This window comes from Anolis carolinensis, chromosome 1, assembly GCF_035594765.1.
Source record: "Anolis carolinensis isolate JA03-04 chromosome 1, rAnoCar3.1.pri, whole genome shotgun sequence".
NCBI lineage: Eukaryota > Metazoa > Chordata > Lepidosauria > Squamata > Dactyloidae > Anolis > Anolis carolinensis.
This window is the reverse complement of record NC_085841.1, coordinates 156,547,573-156,571,591: the sequence shown is the minus strand read 5'-3', so window position 1 is coordinate 156,571,591 and position 24,019 is coordinate 156,547,573. Positions and strand designations below refer to the sequence as shown.

The following is a 24,019-nucleotide window of genomic DNA, read 5'->3' as shown; positions in this document are numbered from 1 at the left end:
TGGCTTCGTCTCTCTCAGAGACTTTGAAGATGGAGGAATACTCTGGAGTTATTGCTTGGCAGTAGACCGAGATGTGACTTAGGCAACTGCGCACAAGTGTAGGACGTCCACCTTTAAGCACCTGTGCTTGATTGGAGTCCAACGACGATGGTGGGTGCATCTTGTTTATGCACACTGGGCCTATGACTGTCCAGCCTAATGGCAATTGTTGCGCGATAGGTGCACCTGGAGGTCCTTTAACTTGGTCGTTCACACAGAACAAGCTCGGGCAGTCCGAGCCAAGCAAAAGGGCAATGTCCACATCTGGCTGAAAGGCTGGTATGGCATTCTTTAACCGTCGCAAATGTGGATGAGCCTCCACAACTTCTCTAGTTACAATTTGTTTTTTGTTCCGAGGGATGGAGGAACACTCAATCAGGTCTGGCAACTTGAACTGTCTCTTCTGGTCGCAAGAGGAGACAACAAAGCCAGATGCTATGCGACCCTGCAACTTCTTTTTTCCTGCACATGTAGTCATGGTGTAATTGACCATCTTGGTTTTAAGGTCAAACATGCGGAAGAACTCTGGAGTAGCTAGGGAGGCATCGCTCTGTGAATCTAGGGCCACATAGAGTCTCTTTTTAAGCCAAGGGCTCTTGGATGGATATACATCCGCTAGGCAGATAGGATGACAAACTCTGTACTGGTGCGAGTCAGAACACAGCTCTGTGCAGGCGACTGCTGAAACCTCCACCTGCATCTCTGGTACGGCTGGCTTGTCGGTGTCTTCGACTGCTGACTTTTCTTTTGGTGAAGAGTTCTCTTTGGGGTGGGAGATGATATTGGAGTTGTGCATTGCGGTGCAATGCTTAAGGCTGTTACACCTTGCGCATTTGACGTCCTCTTTGCAGTTGGATGCAAAGTGAGGAGTTGCTCCACAGCACCTAAAACATATGCCCAGCTTCTGTACAATCTGTTGTCTTTCTTTATAAGGCTTCTTGCCAAATTCCCGGCAGTTGGCCAAACTGTGAGGCTTTTGGTGAATGGGGCAGAGCAACTCTTTTACCTCCGACCTGGGTTCATCAGTCTTGTGTTGAGTTTCGACTGCCTTTACGCTGACAGGTCTATTGGCCTCTCTAGGTGGTTTCTTGTCCACTTCAGATGCCTTCCCTGGATGGGTCCCTTGGTATAAGGTGGGGAGGCCCGTCTGCGGATCATTCCTTTCTCTGGCTGCCCTGGTGATGAACTGGACCAAATGAGAAAATGGAGGGTATGCCTGGGAGTGGGCCTCCTTGTAGTTGAAGACCTCCTGTCCCCAGCGTTCTTGCAAAGTGAAGGGCAGCTTGGTCAAGATCTGCCTCTGGGACAGGTGCTGATCGAGGCACTTCAAACCGGGCAGTTCTGGATTCTCCTTGGCCGACTCTAATTCCGCAAGGAGATCGCTGAGGTCCCACAAGAGTTTGAAGTCTTTGAGTTTTAAAGCTGGGAACCTTTGGAGCTTGTCCATAAGAGATGCTTCAATCTCTGTGCTGGCCCCATACCTCTGCTGCAACCTGGCCCAGGCCTTTTCCAGGGCTTTGTCGGGATCGGCTACGTGGGCTGCGTAGATCTTCTTAACTTGTGAGGATGAGGCTGGGCCCAACCATGCAGCCAGAAGAGTCAGTTCTTCCTCAGGCAATAACTTTAAGTCTCTGATTGCTCTCTGGAAGGTGGCCTTCCAGAGAAGAAATTCCTCAGGCTTGTCCGAAAACTTTTCGACACCCTTGTCCTTAAGATCTCTTCTGGGGCTTCTGATGATGGAGACAAGCTGGGACTCTGGTGTCGAAGGGAACAATTGAGGAGTTTGCTGTTGTGGAGTGGACTCCCACCGTGTACCTTGCGTCAACCTTTGGCCTCTTGGAGGGATGACATCGACCACTGACGAATCGATGGTTCCCTGTGCAGCTGTCTGTAGGGGCCAACTAGCACTCGGCCTTGAGGCCCTGATTGACTGACCTAGGGTTTTAGCAGGAGGCACAGGTAGCTCGAGCAAGGGTGAGCTCCCCGCTATGACGCTCTGCTCTGCAGGAAATTCAAAAGTGACTTTGGGGCCCTGCTCTGGGTAAGGAGAGAAGTCTCCCTGTTCCTCATCCGAAAACTGGCTGTACATGCTGCCAAGGTGCGCAAACACTTTGGCAGAAGGGTCCTGTATTGGTAACTGGCTTACATTTTCTTCTGTGAGTGGCTCAATTAGGGCCTTGGCCAAAGTCTCAGCCCTTACCCTTTTGGCTGCGGCATCCATCTTTATTCTAAGCATCTCTATACGAGCCTGTTCTATTTGCATTTCGCTTTGTCTACGGGCCTGTTCTATTTGCATTTCGCTTTGTCTTTGGGCCTGTTCCATTTGCATTTCGCTTTGTCTTTGGGCCTGTTCCATTTGCATTTCGCTTTGTCTACGGGCCTGTTCCATTTGCATTTCGCTTTGTCTACGGGCCTGTTCTATTTGCAGTCGTTGCTCTTCTTCTTTAAAGGGAAGGGTGAGATCAGCTGCCTTAGCATCAGCCTCCGCCCCCGCTACCTTGCTCTTTAGCTCCAGACGTGCAGCCTCCTTAATGTGCAAGGCAGCTAGGGAAGAGATGGCACTCCCAGCAGCAGAAGACTTGCTAGAGTGGCTGTGTTTAGACGATGCACGCTCCCTTAGTTTAGATACCTGGCTAGAGCGGTTGGACTTAAGACTAAGTGCCACAGCAGGTGATTTCAAAAGATTGGTCTCATGGCTGCATAAGGAAGACTGATTTCCTTTTGGCTCAGACCTTAGATTAACAGGTGGAGAACTAAATTCCAAGGCATCTAGAATTGCCCTCACCTTATTTTCTTTCTCATTAGTGTCAGCTAAGACACTCACTATTTCTAACTCTGAATCCTTGGCGTTAATGCGCTCGAGGACCTGGACTATCTTAGACACCAAACCCCTCCAGAGACCGAAGGTCTCTTCAAGGTCTGTCTGTAATATGGATGGCACCCTTGTAATACCCAAGCTCTCAATTCTGTCCATCAATGTTACAATTCGCTCCCATGCCGAACCTAACCTCACATGGAGGAGCTCCTTTTCATCTATTAGATGGGCTAGCATCTTGGCTGAAGGGTGCTTTATCCTTTGGGGCCTTTCATTCCTACTTTCAGCCTCAGAAGGAGGTATACCATCTGTATCGTCTTGAAATTGCATAGACATTATGTATTCTTAATAGCAAGTAAATTTACAACAAAAGCAAATACAACATATAACACAATGCACAACACTTAACCATAGCAGTATATATCACTAAGTAACTATACTTTACAAAGATTGTGACCTTTGGCGCCAGATTTTGGTGGGCAAGTTGCAAAATGCCAACTGACAGCAACTTGCCACTTGATACCTCCCTTGCCCGAGTGACGTAAACTGCCAAAATGGCGACTTCGCCAAATTTTCAAGCACCTCGTGCTCTGCGGCTCGAGGCCTGCCGCCGAAGGAGCACCGAGGCTGGCTTTGGAAAGGAGGAGAGAAGAGACGCCTCCTCCCCGCTGTGAAGGGAGGTCACCACCGCAGGACGATGAAACAGGTCACCACCGCAGGACGATGAAGCAGGTCACCACCGCAGGACGATGAGGCAGGTCACCACCGCAGGACGATGAGGCAGGTCACCACCGCAGGACGATGAGGCAGGTCACCACCGCAGGACGATGAGGCAGGTCACCGCCGCAGGACGATGAGGCAGGTCACCACCGCAGGACGATGAGGCAGGTCACCACCGCCAGGCGATGAGGCAGGTCACCACCGCAGGACGATGAGGCAGGTCACCACCGCCGGACCATGAGGCAGGTCACCACCGCAGGACGATGAGGCAGGTCGAAGCCGGCCGAGTGCTCCGGCCGAACTCGCAGCAGCGTTGCCAGGCCTGTCCAGGTTCTAGCCTGGTTCTGGTGGGCTTCACGCCTCAGAGCCAGCCAAAGAACTGTCGCTGGTGCTCCGCGGCTCGAGGTCTACCGCCGAGGGAGCCCTGGACGTTGCTGGGAACTGCACAGCCTGTGCAAACCCAGAAAGCCACTGGGCCACGTGCGCACACGCGAGCCAAATAGCAAGGAAATAGAGCCCCACTATTTGACTCCTTCAGGTCTGAGAGCGGGCTCCACTGCCTCAGACGCTGGTAGAGTCTTTAGGTATGCAGACTGAGCTCAGGCGGAAAAGCCGCAGCCTATACTAAAACTTCCTAAACTATAAAAAACTATAAAGCCGTGCAAGCTAGCTCAAGCGGAAAAACCGCTGATCTACCTCAAAACTGTGCCGTCCGCCGGACAATAAAAAACTATAAAACTGAAACGTGCTGTCCTTTATCCGGGCGAACTGCAAATCCCTATAAGCTGTCCTATAGATATTGAACGACTGAGTCTGGATAACTTCAAAAAGGATGTTTATTCATACAAGGTTGTAAACCTGGCACAGATCTTAAAGTTGCAGAAAATGAAACAAATTTCTATAGGTTTTAGGTACAGAATTATCCCTGGTTCCAGAAAGCAAAGGTGATTATAAAACCACTATACCCTAATCACGCTGCCTATATTAGAAGGAGAAACTCTTTCCTTCCCTATCTTTACAGCAAAGATTAGTTCTAGAAGCGACAGAATAACCCTGCTCCTCTAACTAGATTTCTTATTCCAGATCAATATAATTCAATACTTATCTAATTTGGATAGGCTTAGATTGGCCTGGTTTTGAGGATGATTTGTCCCAGTTAGCTTTGCACAGCTCCAGCACGTTGGAAAACTATAGCCAGAATGAAGCTCCAAAATGGAGACTAGACCCTGGTAAAAAGGGCGGTCCTAAGATGTTGCACTCTTTGACCAATCACTGCAAAGAAAACTGCAGCCAGCTTTTGCAGATTCCAAGCCACTTTTCCTGGGCTTTGCAGCCAGAGGCTGAAACAAGATGCAAAGGAGGGAAAACAAACAAACGACCAATAGGTAAGGCAAACCATCGTCCTGGGGGACGGAACAATATCATTTGTGTATAAATGAAACAGATAGGATAAGATGCAGTCTTGTCTAACTCTCTTGCCAATGAGAAACCATTTTGCTTCTCCATGTTGTGTCTTGACAGCATCTTCTTGTCCAGAGTATAGGTTATGCATCAGCACAATCAGGTGGTGTGGCACACCCCTTAGTCGTATAAGTATCCATAGGTTTTCATAACCTTCACCATCCATGGAGTTACTATAATATTTAAAACTTAGGCTGGAGAATTCTTCTGGAATGCTTTGGTGCATTTAATTATTCAGTGTATGTCTGCAGTATGATTCTAGTGTGCCTTCTTTTTCTGAACCCATCTTGAAAATCTGGCATTTCTCACTCTTTATATAATAAGAGTCTCTGTTATAAAAACTTGAAGACCACCGTATTTGCATGGGAGATCAGTGCACTAGTCTGATGGTTACTACAATGTGCCCTTTTTCTCAGGGATTAGAATGTATATTGAGCATTTCTAGTGTGTGGACCATTGCTTAAGTTTCAATATATTGTTGGCAGAAATTTGTTAGAATTGACACTGATTCTATCTGTTGCTTGAAACTGTTCAATTGATATGTCATTTACTCCTGGTGATTTATTTCTCCCAAGCTTTTGTAAGCCATCATCCACTTAATTTTTTACAATTGTGGGTTCAGCATCCAATGCTTCTTCACTGGAATAATCTGCCATTGTTTCATAATTTTATTTTCATAGTAAGAATATTCTCTTGTTTGACAGGCAGCATTCTTTATTTTCATTTAATTTGCCATTTACTTTCTCAAATCGGTACTGTTCCATTATCCGGCGGATCCTACTAGGGGATGCTAGAGAGAGAAGGATAGTCCATTTTACAGGGGTGGAGGGTGGATTGGAGGAGTTAAACCATTTCCCTTGTTTTCTTGTTATTTCCACCACCCATGTCCCTGTTGTGGAAATAAGCCTTGCTTATGATAAGAGAAGTTGGGAGGGGGAATAACCAACAAAAATGGGGGAAATGGTTTTCCTCCTTCAACTCCCTCCCTGTAAAATGGATTGTCCTTCTCTCTCTAGCACTCCCTAGTGGCATCTGCTTGGATAATGTAACCGTACCCTCAAATCCAGTGAAAGAGGTATCTTGTTCTACTTTCTTTTTAAAAATCAATTTCTTTAATTTATTATTATATTACATTGTCACTTCAAGAGTAAAACATTGTGCAGTTGTCTGATTGCAAATGCCCCTACTTTAGCTCACTCACAGCAAATATTATGCCTTTCAATTATTTTACAATTTCCAATTTTTACCATTTCTAGTTTTCCCTGATCCATGCCTTTTGAAGTCCATGTTCCTATCATATATGTTGCACCACTCTGGGCTTTTCTTTCACACCTGAACAAGTAAGTTGTTCAGTGCTACTTTGGCTTGGGTTCAGTTGTGCCAAAGTCAGGGTGGGGATGACATTGGTAGAGAATCTCTTTGAAATAATAGCTTTCACACTGTGAAGCTATGGGAAGGTGGTTAAGGTAAGCTAGCCATAAATGTCTTTTACCTCAAAAACCCTGTCATCATGAGATTACGATGACAGTCCTGAAAAGTCACATCTTCACGTAATAACCAAAGACAAGAAATGATTGAGATTTTTCTGATAAGGGTTTTTGTCTATGTTTGTGTGATTACTCTTAAAATTATCCCTTTTATATATAAGACAAATACACATGTTCTACACTTTTTATCACTTTACCACTATGGGAGTGGAATGCTGGTGCTAACAGTTTCATGTTTAGTTATTGTTAAAACTGTATAATTCACACAGATTCACACAGGCGGAGTAAGACTGTTAACACTAAGATTTTTCCCCAAGCCTAAGAGTAACACAAAGGACCTTATCACATTAAGAAATACTCCATTTCTGAGACTGTTTCGAACGGATACCATCACATGACATTATTCCACCAGTATATTTATTTTAATTATTTATGTAATTATTCTGGTTCTCTGATTATCTGCTTCATGTTTCACAATATACCTTAATTGGGATTGTGAATATTGTGCTGTAGAAACAAGGCTACACAATTATCCAATCACAAAGTAAATAACTAAATAAAAACAGATGCTCTGCCTTGCTTCTTTGCCTTAAAGGACTTCCTTTGGATGTGATTCTGAACCTCTGTCAACTGCTATCAAGGGAAGGATTGCTTCCATCCCAAGCCAAGCAAGATCCAGCTGCTCAGCACCAAAGGACTTCCTTCTCACAGGACTTCCGTAAACCTACTGTCTAGTAGACGCTAATATCACAGACAAATGAAGGCAGAAAATACTGCTGGAATGCTCTTGATACACCATTGCTATTATGGTCCTTGGTGCTGCCCTCCATTGTTATTTTATTCAGCAAATCTTTTGTAAACGGCATTGAAATCCTCTTGGCTCTTAGGATGTATGAATTCTCTTTTAATTCATGAGATTTTCCTCAGTTTCAAATGGAAATGAGAACTCTCCTTACTATAAGACAGGAACAGGGCAGTAAAGGAATAAAAAATAAAAGGATGAGTAGGACAAAGGAGGAGCTCCTGGCTCAAATACTATTTCCAACATTAAAAACTAGTCAAATGTATAAAGATAGAAACTGTTATTTGGGTTTGTTTGTTCCCTAAGTAAGGTAACAACTTATTTTGAAATAGGGTTTCTGTAGTATCTTGCTGTGCTGATTAGACTAAGGCAGGGGTCCCAAAACTAAGGCCCAGGGGCCACATGTGGCCCATTGAAGCCATTTATCCGGCCCCCATGGCAGCGGCTCCCTCCTCCTCTGCCGAGGAAGGTGCATGCAGCGCAAGGGAGGAGGGAAAGGCACACACCTTTCCCGCCTCCTCCCGCGCCTTCCAAAGCTTTGCTTGTTTATAATGGTATTTTAATTATTATTTAATTAAAAATTAATTATTAAGGGGTACTTTGCTAGTGCTTTTGGTGCACAAAGGTAGAAGGGGGTTAGACTAAATGGCCCAAAGGGTCTCTTCCAACCTTCTTTATTATTATTGTTGTTGATGTTGACGCAAAAACACAGTATAACACAGCAAATGAGATGTAGATGTAGGATTTCGTATCACAAAATCACAACTCGAACACTTCCTAAGTGTTTAGGGCTGTATGATTTATTATTATGATTATTAACAACATTGAGGCTCTGTGGCCATCTGTCGGGGGTGCTTTGCTTGTGCTTTTGGTGCACAAAGGCAGAAGGGGTTGGACTAAATGGCCCAAGGGGTCTCTTCCAACCTTCTTTATTATTTTTATGATGATGATGATGATGATTATTATTATTAACATTGAGGCTATATTTGTTCCCGTTTTGTTTGTTTACTTCAAAATTGGGTATGTGCACTGTGCATAGGAATTTGTTCATAGTTTTTTTAAAAAAACTATAGTCCGACCCTCCAACGGGCTGAGGGAATATGAACTGGCCCCCTGTTTAAAAAGTTTGGGGAGCCCTGGTCTAAGGATTCCTCTGTTGAAATTATATTCTGCGTTAAGAAAATCTCATTTTATATGTAACACAACTAATCAGCAGCCAACAGACTAGAAAATATTATTTGTCTTTCTTAAAAAAGAAAGAATTCCTCAAAAATATGCACTGATATTTTCCTATATATTTTTACATACCTGATTTTTTTCCTGTAGGAAACTATGACCACATCTGTTCAGTTCTTCAAAAATTATATATTCAGGCACATTTGACTATATAATGCAGGGGCTTGTTCATATTTCGACTATATTTCAAAGCAAAGATCTAGGTATGAAATGTAAGCTACTGTATCCCTGAACACTTAATCTCTTGACCATTATACCTTGTTAGTGTAATGTAAAACACTTGCTTCCTGAAATTACTGATTCAACAGAGAACTGGAAGACTTTGGTCTCCCCGCGTCTTTTGGAATCACAGGAATGTTTATCACAAAAAAGTATTCAGAGAACAGAAATCTTGGTCACCAAAAATCTTGTTCATGTCCTTACAAAATACAGGTTCCTTGATAATTCCCCATTCTGAAAAACTCTGATCATACTAAGAAAATTCCTAAGAAGAAAGAGTTAGCATGATTCGGAACTACACAATTGCCACATCACACAAACAGCAAACAATATGAAAACAGGATCACGCAATCTGAATCTCCGGCAACTATCATCTTGCTTAGATGGCCTATGATCATCCAATACAGTCATAAAGACATATTAATGTCCCATTGATGGACTGGGGACTGGAACAATTAGTCAGAGTCACAAAGAATGTTCTTTGAGTTGGATCTAGGACACTGCATGAGCAAAAACTATGGCTGGTGTATGAATAATAAAAACTGCATCAAACATTCAAGGTATAATTCTATTTACAGATAATGAATTGCTAATAAGAGAACAACAAATACTTACTCCTTGGTTCTCTTGGTCCATCTACTGTCACCTTTATAGCTCTGTGATACGTAGCAACTTGAGGAGGATTTGTAAGGACTGTGATTGTCAAAGTAAAGCTCTTTCCTGTAGAATATAAAAAGAATATAGATGTCTGAATATACGGTTACACATATCCCCAAGAAAAAACAAAAGGCATGATGGATCTCACAGATAAAACATTACCCCTGAACGGAATAAATAAACTTCATTCTGCTATGGTTTCACTCTAATAAGGGGTGTCAAAATCATTTTCACCAAGGGACACATCAGTTTTATGGTTGCCTGCAAAGGGCCGCTTGTAACTGTGAGATTGTATGAATGTAACTATGTTGCCCAGGCACCGAAAGCCTCACGGGCCACATAAAATGACGTAGAGGGGCTGAATTCAGACCATGGGCCTTGTGTTTGACACATGTGCTAATAAAACCCTTAACAAAAATACAAAAAAATAGTATCATATGATAAGACAATGGTGTAAAAATAATGACTCCAACAGCAAAAAATTATATTTTTGCACTCTAACTTCAAGAATCCACAATTTGTATGACCAATAATTATGCTGGCTATGGGACTGTGGGAACTGTAGTCTGAGAGAGTAACTTTATCAAGCTCTAATAGCTCTATAGAGGTTATATATTTTCTGAAAAAAATTGAATGGTTAGTAAATATTTGTAGATATTTATTTCTCTTGTCCAGAATTAGCTGGTGAGCACCGAAAGGGGAAATACTACCATGGTGAACCTTTACTTCCCTTGAGACAGCATAGCAGAGTTTATTATTTATTTCACACAGAGTACAAGATATACAGTTCTTTGGGACTTGGGACTTTACAAAGTCCCAATCCCAAGAAACTAACAATAAAGAAAAATAAACTTAACCTGAAAAAAGTAAAATCGTCATGGGGGGGGGGGGGGGGGACTGAAATCCTCTAAAGCGCAGGACCAATCTAAACATCACAAAAGAGTCACTTTTGAATTCTTCAGAATTCTTCATCAAGCTAAATGTTAAACAAATGGGAGAAGAGGTTTGAAGATGGTTTAGGATTAGCAAAACAAACTCTGCATTTTGCACAGCTTTACAACAGATTCTTGGTGATAGAGGGCCCTTCCAGACAAGCTTAAATCTTGAAAAGAACCAGAATTTAAAATCCCGGTTCCTCTCAGGATTTAGGCGACACACAAGCTGAAATCCCCCAATTTTAGTATGTGTGTGTGTAGGTGGTGTGGCTAGATGTCCTCCCAGGTCAATCAGAGCAGGCCTCTTGGACTGCACTCCTGTCATGTCTCTGATTGACCTGGGAGGACATCTAGCCGCCACTCCCTCCCCACACACACCAAAATTGGGCGATTTCGGCCTGCTGTGTAGCCTAAGTTTGGGGGGAAATGTGGGCAGGGGGGCTGGCAGGGGAGGCTTGCAAAGAAAGAAGAAATATTAGAAAAAGAAAGACACTGTGATACATTATACTATTCTTTTAACGTATTGTGTTTAATTTGTGTTTATGGCGTTTATTTAGTTTAACCCTTGGTTTGGTTGTTTATAAGTTATATTGAGTCTATTTTATTATATGTTTTGCCTTGAATGCTGTTTTTTTTTTTTTTTGGCACTGAATGTTTGCCATCTTTGTTATTTCTTGTGAACCACACCGAGGCCCTTTGGGGAGAGAGGGCAGTCTATAAATAATTTTTTAAAAAAATTACTACTATAGTTTCTTTTTGCCAGAGTTATGGACACCAGCTACAGCTACTCTTGGATTTTAAACCTCAGAATACCACTCAACTGGCCTTACTGTTTGATGCTTTTGGAAGTTGAAGTCCAATATCTTCTAAGGCCGCTTCCACACATGCCTAAAAAGCAGTCTCACTTGCTATAGAGGCCTGATGACAGCCAAATACCTATTCATGCTGATCCACAATCAGAATGTGTGGGCAGGGGCACTGCCAGTTTCCTCTCATTGTCCCCCATTTCACCCTCCTTACCAGACGAAGCTTCAAACAGATGCCTGGAGGCTTTCCTTCTCGATTCCCAATCCCTTGAACAGCCAAGCAAGGGCTTTGGAGAGGGTAGGGGGAAATTCCTTCACCAAGGTCCTCTGTTGGGTCTTCCAAAAGTGTTCCAGGGAGTCTACACTGCCATGTAATCCAGTTTGATGCAGTTAATCTGCATTCTGAAATTGCATTATATGGCAGTGTAGATCCAGCCTATGACACCAAACACTGCCTCCATGTTTGGAATTTGGTTTCATAAAACTGACCATAGAATCATAGAATTATAGAGTTGGAAGAGACCTCATGGGCCATCCAGTCCAACCCCCTGCCAAGAAGCAGGAAATCGCATTCAAAGCACCCCCGACAGATGGCCATCCAGCCTCTGCTTAAAAGCCTCCAAAGAAGGAGCCTCCACCACAGCCCGGGGGAGTTCCACTGCCAAACAGCCCTCACAGTGAGGAAGTTCTTCCTGATGTTCAGGTGGAATCTCCTTTCCTGTAGTTTGAAGCCATTGTTCCGTGTCCTAGTCCCCAGGGCAGTAGGAAACAAACTTGCTCCCTCCTCCCTATGACTACCCCTCACATATTTATACATGGCTATCATGTCTCCTCTTAGCCTTCTCTTCTGCAAGCTAAACATGCTCAGCTCTTTAAGCCGCTCCTTATAGGGTTTCTTCTCCATACCCTTGATCCTTTTAGTTGTCCTCCTCTGGATACATTCCAGTTTGTCAACATCGTCCTTTAGTATTCTTCCACAGTATTCCAGGTGTGGTCTGACCAAGGCAGAATACAGGGGTAGTATGACTTCCCTGGATCTAGACGCTATACTCCTATTGATACAAGCCAAAATCCTGTTGGCTTTTTTAGCTGCTGCATCACATTGTTGGCTCATGTTTAACTTGTTGTCCACAAGGACTCCAAGATCTTTTTCACACATACTGCTGTTAAGCCAGGCGTCCCCCATTCTGTATCTTTGCATTCCATTTTTTCTGCCCAAGTGAAGTATCTTGCATTTGTCCCTGCTGAACTTCATTTTATTAGTTTCGGCCCATCTCTCTAATCTGTCAAGATTGTTTAGGATTCTGCTCCTGTCTTCTGGAGTATCAGCTATCCCTCCCAGTTTGGTGTCGTCTGCAAACTTGATGATCAAAGAACTCTTCTTCTCCAAAGAAACCAAACTGCCCTGGCCATTAACATCTTTCCCCCCGCATTATATTTTGTGTAAAAAGGCATATTATCATCAGTTAGGGTCTCTTGGCATGCAGATTGAACTGGAATAACATACTTTGAGCAGAAAGCAAAATCGTGCTCAAGTGTTTCAGCCAGTGAAAATCTATTCCCTTGAGTAGGATTATGGTTGATTTGCACTGTGCTACTGAAAGCAATTTTTTCTTCCTGTGTTTTATTTCCCAAAAAATATTGTTTAATTTCTAATTCTGCCCTTTATGTGGAACATAATATACGTATTGTTCTCAGGAGTTCCTGAATAGGGAGAGCCAGCCTGTCCTGTTTTTAACTTGTCTGGTTTTACCTCATGATATCATCACCGGAACAAACTCGAGTGTGCCTTTCTTCCTCACTTTCACAAAGCCTGTCTTTTAAACTTTACTAATTGCGAATCTGTGTAAGATGGGTTTCTCTGCACATCTGAAAGTTAGTGTTTGACATATTCTTCACATCAAACATGCATCCTTGAAAATGTTAGGAAGGAAAAAGCTCCTTACTGAGGAAAGACATGAAATAGGATTTGACTTTTCCTTGCCTTGTGGAAGGCTGTTCGGCAGCCCCTGACAGCCCTAATCAGTTAGATATGCAACTGTTAATCATTTCAGAGTCAAAACGGCCAACGGCTTCAAGACAGGAAAAGGTGGGTGTGCAGCAGTGACTCAATAAAACCGTCAGAAATCTCATGCCTTATGGTTCATTCCAGCTCATGCTTTACCAGAAACTCAGAAGAGGCTTTTTCTCTTCAAACAGGGACTCTTCCCCCACCTCACTCTCCTTGGCTAACCTCTTGTGGGTACTAAATCAAAACTCACATCTCAAACAATATGTAGCGGCACCAAATTTAATACAGCTTTTTAAAAGCATAATACAGAACAGGATGGCATATATACGAACAAAATACAGAACAGGTTTGTTGCTGTCAAATCTAGTAAGGCGGCTTTCCTTTCAAATTTAGCTCTCAAAACCTGCCTGAGACCAACATCATTCATTACCAGGCATGTGGCTCCAGAAAACTTTGGAGATATTGAGAGAAGACATATTTCTTCATTTAAGAAAAAAGACTATGACAGTAGACTATTCAAAGCACAAATAATCACAACATGAGCAATAGTCACAGCTGGGTGAAATGCCTGTTTTGTGTGAACTCACATTTCAGGAGGTTGCAAGATATAGTTTTTGTAGAGAAAAACATGATATCACAAACTGAGAAGTGTCTATTTTCCCCTCTGAAATCACACGGAAGCAGACATGGAAGCAAATAGATCAACGTCAGCTGCTACTAAAGAGATTACCACAATACACTGTTGTTACTATGGTTGCCTTCTGAGGAATCTTGGAAATTGCAGCGTAGAGGGGCCTTTAAAATTCTCATCCAGAGGGATCCTAGAAACCCTAAAATTCCAAAGAAGGCAGCCATAGCAGTTAAAGTGAAATAATGGCACTTAACAGTGTAGTGTAATAACAGCGTAGTGTTCCTGGGTTATAAATGTCATTTTCTGTTTGGTTCTATCATAAAAACATGGTAAAGGGGTACTGTTGCATTATTCAGGCAGAGCCCAAAAGAGAGCCTAGACAGCGAAGAATAATTCATTTTAGGGGAGAAGAGGAGTTAAAGGAGTAAAAATATTTCCCCCTGTTTTCCTGTTATTACCCTCACCTATGTTGCCATCAAAACAACCCTCATTTATGACATGGGAAGTGGGGGAGGGATAACCAGTGAAAACATGGAAAATGGTTTTCCTCCTTCAACTCCTTCCCCCAATGAAATGGACTATCCTTCTTTGTCTAGGCCCCCTTTTAGACTCCGCTCAGATAATGGAACACTACGAAAAAAGTTTATTCAACTGTGTTGTCAAATGTAAAATGCAGCCACAGATGCAGGCAAAACTTCAAGAGAAAATGCTGCTGGAACATGGCCATGCACCACAAAAAACCTTACAGCAACCAACTGCAAAAACTTTGCAGCACATTTTGCTATAGTTTTCAATGAATATCTCAAAAAGTCTCAACCAATTCAACTTAGTTTGTAGCAGCCACAAAAAGAAGTTTCTAAAGTATAGCAACTACCTTCAAAGTAAGGACAGCACAATTAAACAGAAAATAACACTTTCAAACCAGGAACAGATTTTTTTTAAAAAATTGTTACATAGTGTAATCTTCCACAATATGTCCTCTATACATATACACGTTTTTATATTTGTTTGACTTTATTAGCCTTGGTCATGAGAAATTTAATGTTAATTGTAGTGTTTCATTTAATTAGGTTTTGTTACTGTTGCCAATTTTATTTTAATTGCTACTGTATATCACAAAATCTTCAAATCTTAGAGACAGGAAAAACCATAAGGACCATCCACTCCAACATCCTCCCATGTGGAAAAAACACAATCAAAGCATTCCTGGAAGTCAGTCCTCACAGGCCCAGTACCTCAACAGATCTGCACCTTTCAGCAAGGTCCAGATCTATTGAAGTTTTTGTTATTAAACCAAAATAAACTGGGAAATTCCAGTTTACTTTGGATTGTGCCAGGTTTACCTGAGGTGCTGTTTGGATGCCTCAAGTAAACCCATTACCTATCGTAAGTTTTGGGCCTGTCTAGACCCCCAGGAGGTTCTTCCTAATATTCAGGTGGAATGTCTTTTCCTGCCCGGGTTCTGCTAATTCAGGGAGAAACTAAAGCAGGTCCAGTCCAGCATCCTGGACACCTGGTTGGGCCTGCTTAGCTGGTCAATGTTCTCAGTTTCTAGAGCAGCAGAAGGCAAGCTTGGTTTCTTAAGATATCCTTTCAAATATTTAAACATAGCCATCATACCTTCTCTTAATTGTCTCTTCTCCAAGCTAAACATCCTCAGCAAAAGCCTGTCTGACACAGGAGACCCTAACAGTACAAATATTTCCATCAGAATATCCCCTTGTCTCACAGGAGCACACAATCCCATCACGAGAGAAAAGTAATTCTGTCATTACTATTCAGATCTAAATATGAAATAAGCCCTTACTTAAACCCCATCTACACTGTCATATAATGAAGTTTGAAACTGGATTATATGGTAGTGTAAAAGGGATCACAGTGAAATCAAGTGATGAACAACTCTCATACATTTCCGTTGTTCCGTTTTAAGTAGAACTAACATTAGGATTTAGCCCAAAGAATGCATGAACAAGGGGACAATAGGCAAAAGAAAGCCACCAAATTACAATAATACAATACTGCCTCATTTATCTGACTTTTGTGATTATCCATACTGCCTTATCAGGCATACATATTTATTGATTATGCAAAGGAATCTTTTAACATTTTTAATACTATTGAAGATAAATAAGTTTATAGCGTGGGTATGACCACACACTACATGCCAATGAGGTGGGGTTTTCCTTTACACGTGGCCTCAAAATGTACAATCTGCATTTTGGGTAGCGTGGAAGCATCCTAACATGGCTCTATTTTTAATACTGATTATGTACTGTAGGAAACTGACTACAAGTGAAAATTTGAGTAGTGATCAATCTCACCATCTTTTAAACTACTTTATAAAAGGATGCCAATTGGTCCTTCCAAATCTTTTAGCCTGTTAAGCTTTAAATCCATTTGTTTTGTCCCAATTAGAGTAGACCTAAGGAAGCAATAATGGGTGCGAACTAAATATTCTACAACTCTAGAAGGAATGAACAATGAATTTGGATCTCAGCCAAATCCATTAAAACTGCAGGCTCCCAACACCACCGTAAATGTTGCCCTTTTCATACTAACATCATGCTCAAAAACAGAAGGAGTAGAAAAAGAAAAACAATATTCACATTTCATTCAAACGACCGTTAGAAAACTGAACTTGATTTCAGCAACCTGGCCATTATCTTCACACACACATACTAAAAGCACAAACTACAAGAATGTATAAAAGCAAGGATAGCCCTGGAATACCCAAATGAATCCAGAAAAGCCTTGAATTGAAAAGATTAATTTATGTGATCTTAATCTGATCTATTCTATCAAATCAACATAAAATGTTAAAAACAATCAGACATAATTTAGTAACTGTGTTTTCCACAACTAAAATAACTGGGAGTTCTCCTGGATGAATTGTTGAGCCTGAAACCCTAGGTTTCGGTGGTGGCCAGGGGAACATTTGTACAATTAAAACTTGTGCGCTAGCTGCACCTGTACCTTGAGAAGCCAGACTTGGCCACAGTGGTCCACACTCTTGCTACATCTCAAATAGACTACTGCAACATGCTCTATGTAGGGCTGCCTTTGAAGACTGTCCGGAAGCTCCAAGTAGTTCAATGGCCGGCAGCCAAATTCCTCACTGGAGCGGCATACAGGGAGCATACAACCCCCCCGGTACTTCAACTCTACTGGCTACCAGTTTGCTACTGGGCTCAATTCAAAGTGCTAACTTTGGTCTATAAAGTCCTAAATGGTTCTGGCCCAACTTACCTGTCCAAACAGATCTCCTTCTATGAGTCAGTTAGAGTGTTTAAATCTGCTGGGGAGCCCTGCTCTTGGTCTCACCCCCTTTACAAGTGCGATTGGTGGGGATGAGAGACAGGATCTTCTCAGTGGTAGCCCCTTGGCTATGGAACTCCCTTCCCAGGGACATCAGTCTGGCGCCCTCCCTCCTGGTCTTTAGAAAAAGTTCAAAACTTGGCTTTGCACACAGTCATTCGGGGAGTAGTGTAATATGGAATCCAACTTGAATGTATCAGCTTGAATAACGACTACAGGACTTGGCACTATGTTTTCTAAATCTGTTTTATTGTACTTATATGTTTTTAACTGTTTTATAGTTTGAGATGTTATATTTGTTTACTTGTATGTATAATGCAGCATTGAATTTTGTCATAATTTTGAAAGCCACTTTGAGTCGCCTCCGGGGTGAGAAGAGCGGGATAAAATATAGTAAATAAATAAATAACAAATAGATTTATACAACATTTTTATCATGCTTTTTGTCACCTCTTAGGCCTTACAAAACACCTAAAAGCCAGCATAGGGGAGCACAATTTTAATCTCATTTTTGTATCAAGATGTTGAAAAAGTATCCAAAATCTCATGCATGAAACCACTATGAGATTTAAAAATGCCTTAACCAGATTCTCACTCTGTTGCTTTGCACATACATATTACTAGTTTCCCAGTGTCTTGAAAATTTATATCTGGTAGCTAATTACTAATGTTGATGTTCTTTTTTATGAATCACACTGGCTAAGAAGGAACCTGATAGTGTTTTAGTGAATCCTAACACTAGACATTCTTTGTCATTAACACATTTGACTGAAGTTGACTCTATAACAGATAGATCTGGCATATTTAATATTGAAGGAAGAAATTAGCCTGGAAGTACCAAATCACTCTCCATATGGTATACATTTCTCAGTCAAATCTTGTTATGATTAATTGCAGATCTCAATGTCCTGATGTTGCACTGAAGTATTCATCCACAACCACAATATACCAAATTTGTTGTGCTCTAAAGTAAAACTGTTGCACAAGGAAGTACAGATAGTCCCCAAATTACAAACATCCGACTTACACACTACTCATACTTAAGAACAGGAGTGAGACAACAGGGAGTGAGAGAAATCTACTCCTAGGAAAGGAAATTTGCTCCTGGAAGAATTATCATGGGGAAAAGTGTCTCCATTGAAGGTTTCTCACCAATCCTTATTTCCAAAACAAACCAAATTTTTCAAAATCCAGTTATCATAGGGACGGAAAGTGAAATAATATCTTGTGAACAGGGGCACAGACAGCAAAACAAACACCACAGGAATGCTAACCCTTCCCTATGCTATATATAGGCTAAAGATACAGCGATCCTGGTTCTTTGGGCTCCTGGTTATTTGAGGAAACCCCTCCGGAGAGCCTCTCAAATGTGCAATAAATGATGCATCAGGACATGGAGGGAGGAGGGATTTCCCTCCTTACCCCCATTTCTTGACACTTGATTTTCGTGTATCAAAGGTTGACCCAGGAGGGCATCTAGCCATCCCCGAGGGAAGGTCCGGGGTTTGGGTTGAGGACAAAACCCTGGAAGGAACTGGGTTAAAATATCCAGTTCCTCCCGGTTTTAGGCCAGTGTGGAATGGCCCTGTGTGTGTGTTTCAGGAGAGGAAAAGCAACTTGTGACTAGAGGTGTAATTTGCCAATTTCCTTGGCAAATGGAAAGGCACTATGAATATTCTCAAAGTCCTGCCAATCTATTCATTAAGGGCAATCTACCATCCTCTGGCTATTGATGCAGTATTTCTACAGGCTAGAGTTGGTCCCTGGCAGAAATGGTGTGTAGAGCAGTCAGCAACTACATTTAGCAACTGGTGAACATAGGCAGGCTTCTCCAGACATTTGCAAGTCCAGATTAGAATAGGAAAACAGGTGTATTTTCACATTGTTAAAGTGTTCAGAGACCAGAGGTTCTAAATGAAAGCACAGAAGATAGTGCAGGGAAGGTAAAGCATAGTTATATAGACACTGCAACTCTAATTAGAAATAAAAATATAAAAACTAGCTTAGAAAGGTCAAAAGGAAAGAAAAGGAAAAGGCTGCATCTACATTGCAGAATGAATGCAGTTTGATACCACTTTATTTATCATGGTTCAATTATCATAGAATCATGTGAGTTGTAGTTTGACAAGCCTTATTTGCCAAAAGTGCTGGTGCTTTACCAGACGGCAAGTTCCATGATGCCATAGCATTGAGTCATGGCAGTCACAACAGTATCAAACTGCATTAATTCTACACAGCCACTGAAATTCAGCTTGAAGCCAACTTGAGGTTGAAGTGTGTAGAAAATGTTTTCCCAATATGATCTTTAACATTAATTCAGTCAGAAACAATATGATATAGAAACCTCACCATAAATTCCAGATCAAGACATAAAATCTGTGAATACGTCCTATGTATAAATGCAGGATAAGAGGCAGCCGAATGCCAGATGCAGAGCATTCATGTAAACAGGGCTAACACTGGAGAGTCAGAGAGAAAAAACAAATGCACTGCTTGACTGAAAGGTAAACAAACACCTCCACCCTGGCAAGTTTTCCCATGAGAATGCTCGATTTCACTGCTCTTCCTTGCTCAGTCAAGTGCTGGGAAGCTGTGTTTTTATAAGTGAGTCTCCCTGAGAAGGTATGGGCGGGGGGGAGGAATCCTGGGTTTGGATTGATCCACAGTTAGTGGATCTGTGTGGACTCTTTTGCTGCTTCCTGGGGTGTCTACGGAGGCACCTGGAAGGGAACTGGATCTCTATAATCCATATTCTGATTAGAATTACATGTCTGTTTAGAAGCAGCCATGGGCCTCATCTACACTGCCATATGATGCAGTTTGAAACTGCATTATATCATTAGTGTAAACTTATATAATGCAGTTTAACTGTGCAGAACTGCAGAACAGGAGTCTACACTTGGGCCTTAGTCCCAATCTAGACTGCCATATAATGCAGTTTCCTTAAACAGTTAAACTACATTGAACTGCATTATATGAGTAAATTGTCATATAATGCAGTTAAACTGCATTATGGTCTGCATTATACGCCAGTGTAGATGGAACCTAAGACAAACTGGCAAAATGTTGACTTGACAGTGCTACTGTAACTGGTTGAAAGACCAAAACCACTGAGTTTATCTTCATTCTGGAGAGAAGTGACTAGTCCTGAGCTCCATGCTATTCAACATCTTTATCAATGACTTTAACAATGGAATAAAATAGAAGGCACGCTTACCTGAATACCTGAAGGGATGTTATGTGGAAGATTAAACACGCTTATTTTCAAATTACAAGAAATAAGGCTTCATCTAAACATTTAGGAAGACAGAGTTTATAGTAAGCCTGTTTGACAGTAGAATAGACTCACTAGTGGAGGGGAGACCCTATTTTGGGAGTGCTTGGCTGGGTCTTGGAGAAGGTGGCACTTGCAGCCTCTTCCAATTCTATGATTCTATCATTCTGCGAAGTGCAGTAGCACCCCCCCCTTCACATTCTCCTCCTGTCTAGCACTTGAAAATCTGCTCTGCCATATAAAATCCAGATTATCTGCTTTGAACTGGATTATATGGCAGTGTAGACTAATATAATGCAGTTCAGATAATCTGGGTTTTATATGGCAGTGTAAATGGGGTCTCAGCCCTCTAGGGACGCTTTATGGGCTTGTAGGAGGAGCAACTCCCCTCCAATAATAAAAGCTATTCTACCAGCAGTATAGGAGCACTGGACCCAGTCCTACATATGTGTTTCATAATGTTACCTAGCCCCTTAATTTCAGTAATATTACAAACTATACAGATTCTTGCTGTGGGCATTGCATATGAGCTCCTGTTTGCTACTACTGTTTCCATACCTGCTATTTTAAGCAGTATTATAAAAATCCATCATTAATGCTAACTTTTTTTTTGCTTGCTCTCTGCTCTGTGTCTGAGACAAGTCTGGACCAATTTCTCCATCCTGTTACTGGCATCAGAGTGGAGCTGGCATTTCAGATCTTCTACCAAATCCCGGCTGCTTCAAAGGAAAACTCTACTTTCTTCCATTAAGATCATAAGCAATATAGGAGGAGGGGGTCAACTGTTGGACATAATTACACTTCATCAAAGGAAGCTTTCTTCATCTTCCATGCGTGAAAAATCTGCAAGCAGTTATGTCTGTCTCTCCCCTCCCCATTCTTTCTTTCTTTTTTAATATAAGAACTGCTGTTTGGGAAAATAGCCAATTCTGGAACGCCAACATATGAAGACTGCACACAATCTCATTGTTTTCCTCTGACATTTCTGAAATAAATACATTGAGAGTTTGTAAAGTACACTATCACCTTTGATATATTTTGTTCATATTGATCTGAGAGATATTCTCATTTTTGGGAGTTATGAGTGGGAGAGAATCTCAGACCACATCTGCACTGGTATATAATGCAGTTTCATTCACAGAAGAATTCCAGACATGAATTAATCAGGGGCAGCTAACGACCCTGAACAAAGGATTCCCCCAGGCCAGAAGGTGAAGCTGGGAAGGCCAGTTAATGCTAATCAAGGTGATTAATTACAACATCCACACTGGTCTCCAGCAGACAAGAATTATTTTCCCCACCTAGGATCTTCCACAGATATATAAACCTTCCTTGCTTTTCTCCATATACCTCACAACCTCTGAGGATGCCTGCCATAGATGTGGGCGAAACGTCAGGAAATAATACTTCTGGAACATGGCCATACTGCCTGGAAAACACACAACAACCCTGTGATCCCAGCCATGAAAGCCTTCGACAAGAAAGTTTCATATTGTGGTTTAACTACATTGAATTATATGAGTCTGCGCTGCCACATAATGCTGTTCAATGCAGTTAAAGTGAATTATGAAACTGCACTATATAGCAGATGGCTGTGTGGATTGGACCTGGGAACCACCTGATATAGTCCTTGGGTCAAATTCCTACAGGGCCTACACCTGGTAAGACCTGGATCTTAAGATCCGGATCCTACCAGGTATTTAATTAATTCGGAACAAACCAAGGAAACCTTGACTTGTTCCTAATTAATTCAGTTTTACCAGAAGCGTTGTCCGGATGGCTCTGGTAAAACAGAGACAGAACCTGGGATATGGGCCTGTCTGGATGGGCCTTGAGCTAGCTCACCTTCTCCTCTGGATCTGACTTTTTTCCTCAAACTTATCCCCAAGTCTCTCAGAGCATCCCACCAGGGTGACATTCATTCATTTCTCCTAGCAGGAGCCCAGCAAAGATACAGGGATGGCAGCAATCCACACTAAGTCTTGAAGCAACAGCACAAGCATGAAAGCCATGAAAGCCATGAAAGCCTTCGACAACAAATAGAGCAAAATAAGACTGCCATCTAATCCTTCTTGTGGATCAGCTCTGAATTCCAAGAGCACAAACTAAAAGCCAGATTAAGTAAGATTAGCAGAACTATATTCCTCTCTAGAAATGTTCTAGGTCCTCCAGCTCAACTCTATGGCAACTTCCAGCAGAAGCATATTGTAGAATTGCCTGGAAGACCTAGAAAATTCTTTAAAAGGCATATTTTGTCAAATGCCAGTAGATGAAAGTGGTCCTGGAAGTATGAGGGCCATACTGTAAATATTTAGACATAATCAGATTTCAAACATTGCAAAACTCCTTTGAATTGAAGATCTTTGTCTTAATTTATATTTCAAATCATTTTGCTGCCAGCATTGCATCTGCAAAGAACCGCTCAACTGAGCTGTTTCAAGAGGTCAGAGGACTATTACAAATTGGTCTTCAAGGGAAAAACAAGCTTGCTCCCTCCTCCCTATGACTTCCCCTCACGTATTTGTACATGGCTATCATGTCTCCTCTCAGCCTTCTCTTCTGCAGGCTAAACATGCCCAGTTCTTTAACCCGCTCCTCATAGGGCTTGTTCTCCAGACCCTTGATAATTTTAGTCGCCCTCCTCTGGACGCTTTCCACCTTGTCAACATCTCCCTTCAACTGCGGTGCCCAGAATTGGACACAGTATTCCAGGTGTGGTCTGACCAAGGCAGAATAGAGGGGGAGCAGGACTTCCCTGGATCTAGACGCTATTCCCCTATTGATGCAGGCCAGAATCCCGTTGGCTTTTTTAGCTGCCGGCTCATGTTTAACTGGTTGTCCATGAGGACTCCAAGGTCTTTTTCGCACACACTGTATGTCCCCCATTCTGTATCTTTGATTTCCATTTTTTCTGCCGAAGTGAAGTATCTTGCATTTGTCCCTGTTGAACTTCATTTTGTTAGTTTCGGCCCATCTCTCTAGTCTGTCAAGATCGTTTTGAATTCTGCTCCTGTCTTCTGGAGTGTTAGCTATCCTTCCCAGTTTGGTGTCGTCTGCAAACTTGATGATCGTGCTTTCTAACCCTTCGTCTAAGTCGTTAATAAAGATGTTGAACAGAACCGGGCCCAGGACGGAGCCCTGCGGCACTCCACTCGTGACTTCTTTCCAAGATGAAGACGACGCATTGGTGAGCATCCTTTGGGTTCGTTCGCTTAGCCAATTACAGATCCACCTAACCGTAGTTTTGTCTAGCCCACATTTTAGTAGTTTGTTTGCCAGAGGGTCGTGGGGGACTTTGTCGAAGGCCTTACTGAAATCCAGGTACGCTACATCCACAGCATTCCCTGTATCGACCCAACTCGTAACTCTATCGAAAAAAGAGATCAGATTAGTCTGGCATGACTTGTTTTTGGTAAATCCGTGTTGACTATTAGCAATGACCGCATTTGTTTCTAAGTGTTTGCAGACCACTTCCTTAATGATCTTTTCCAGAATCTTGCCTGGTATCGATGTGAGGCTGACTGGACGGTAATTGTTTGCGTTGTTCTTTTTTCCCTTCTTGAAGATAGGGACCACATTCGCCCCTCTCCAATCTTCTGGGACTTCTCCTA

General features: G+C 42.1%; 1 protein-coding gene across 8 annotated transcripts in view; it reads right to left on the bottom strand.

The window, feature by feature from the left end:
- runx2 (RUNX family transcription factor 2) overlaps positions 1-24,019 on the bottom strand; it is a 250,911-nt gene that overhangs the window by 140,308 nt on the left and 86,584 nt on the right. For all 8 annotated transcript variants that reach the window (XM_062957029.1, XM_062957011.1, XM_008116687.3 and 5 more), the window contains one exon: positions 9,395-9,499. In XM_062957029.1, coding sequence (XP_062813099.1) covers positions 9,395-9,499 — 105 coding nt within the window. The remainder of the gene's footprint in view (positions 1-9,394; positions 9,500-24,019) is intronic.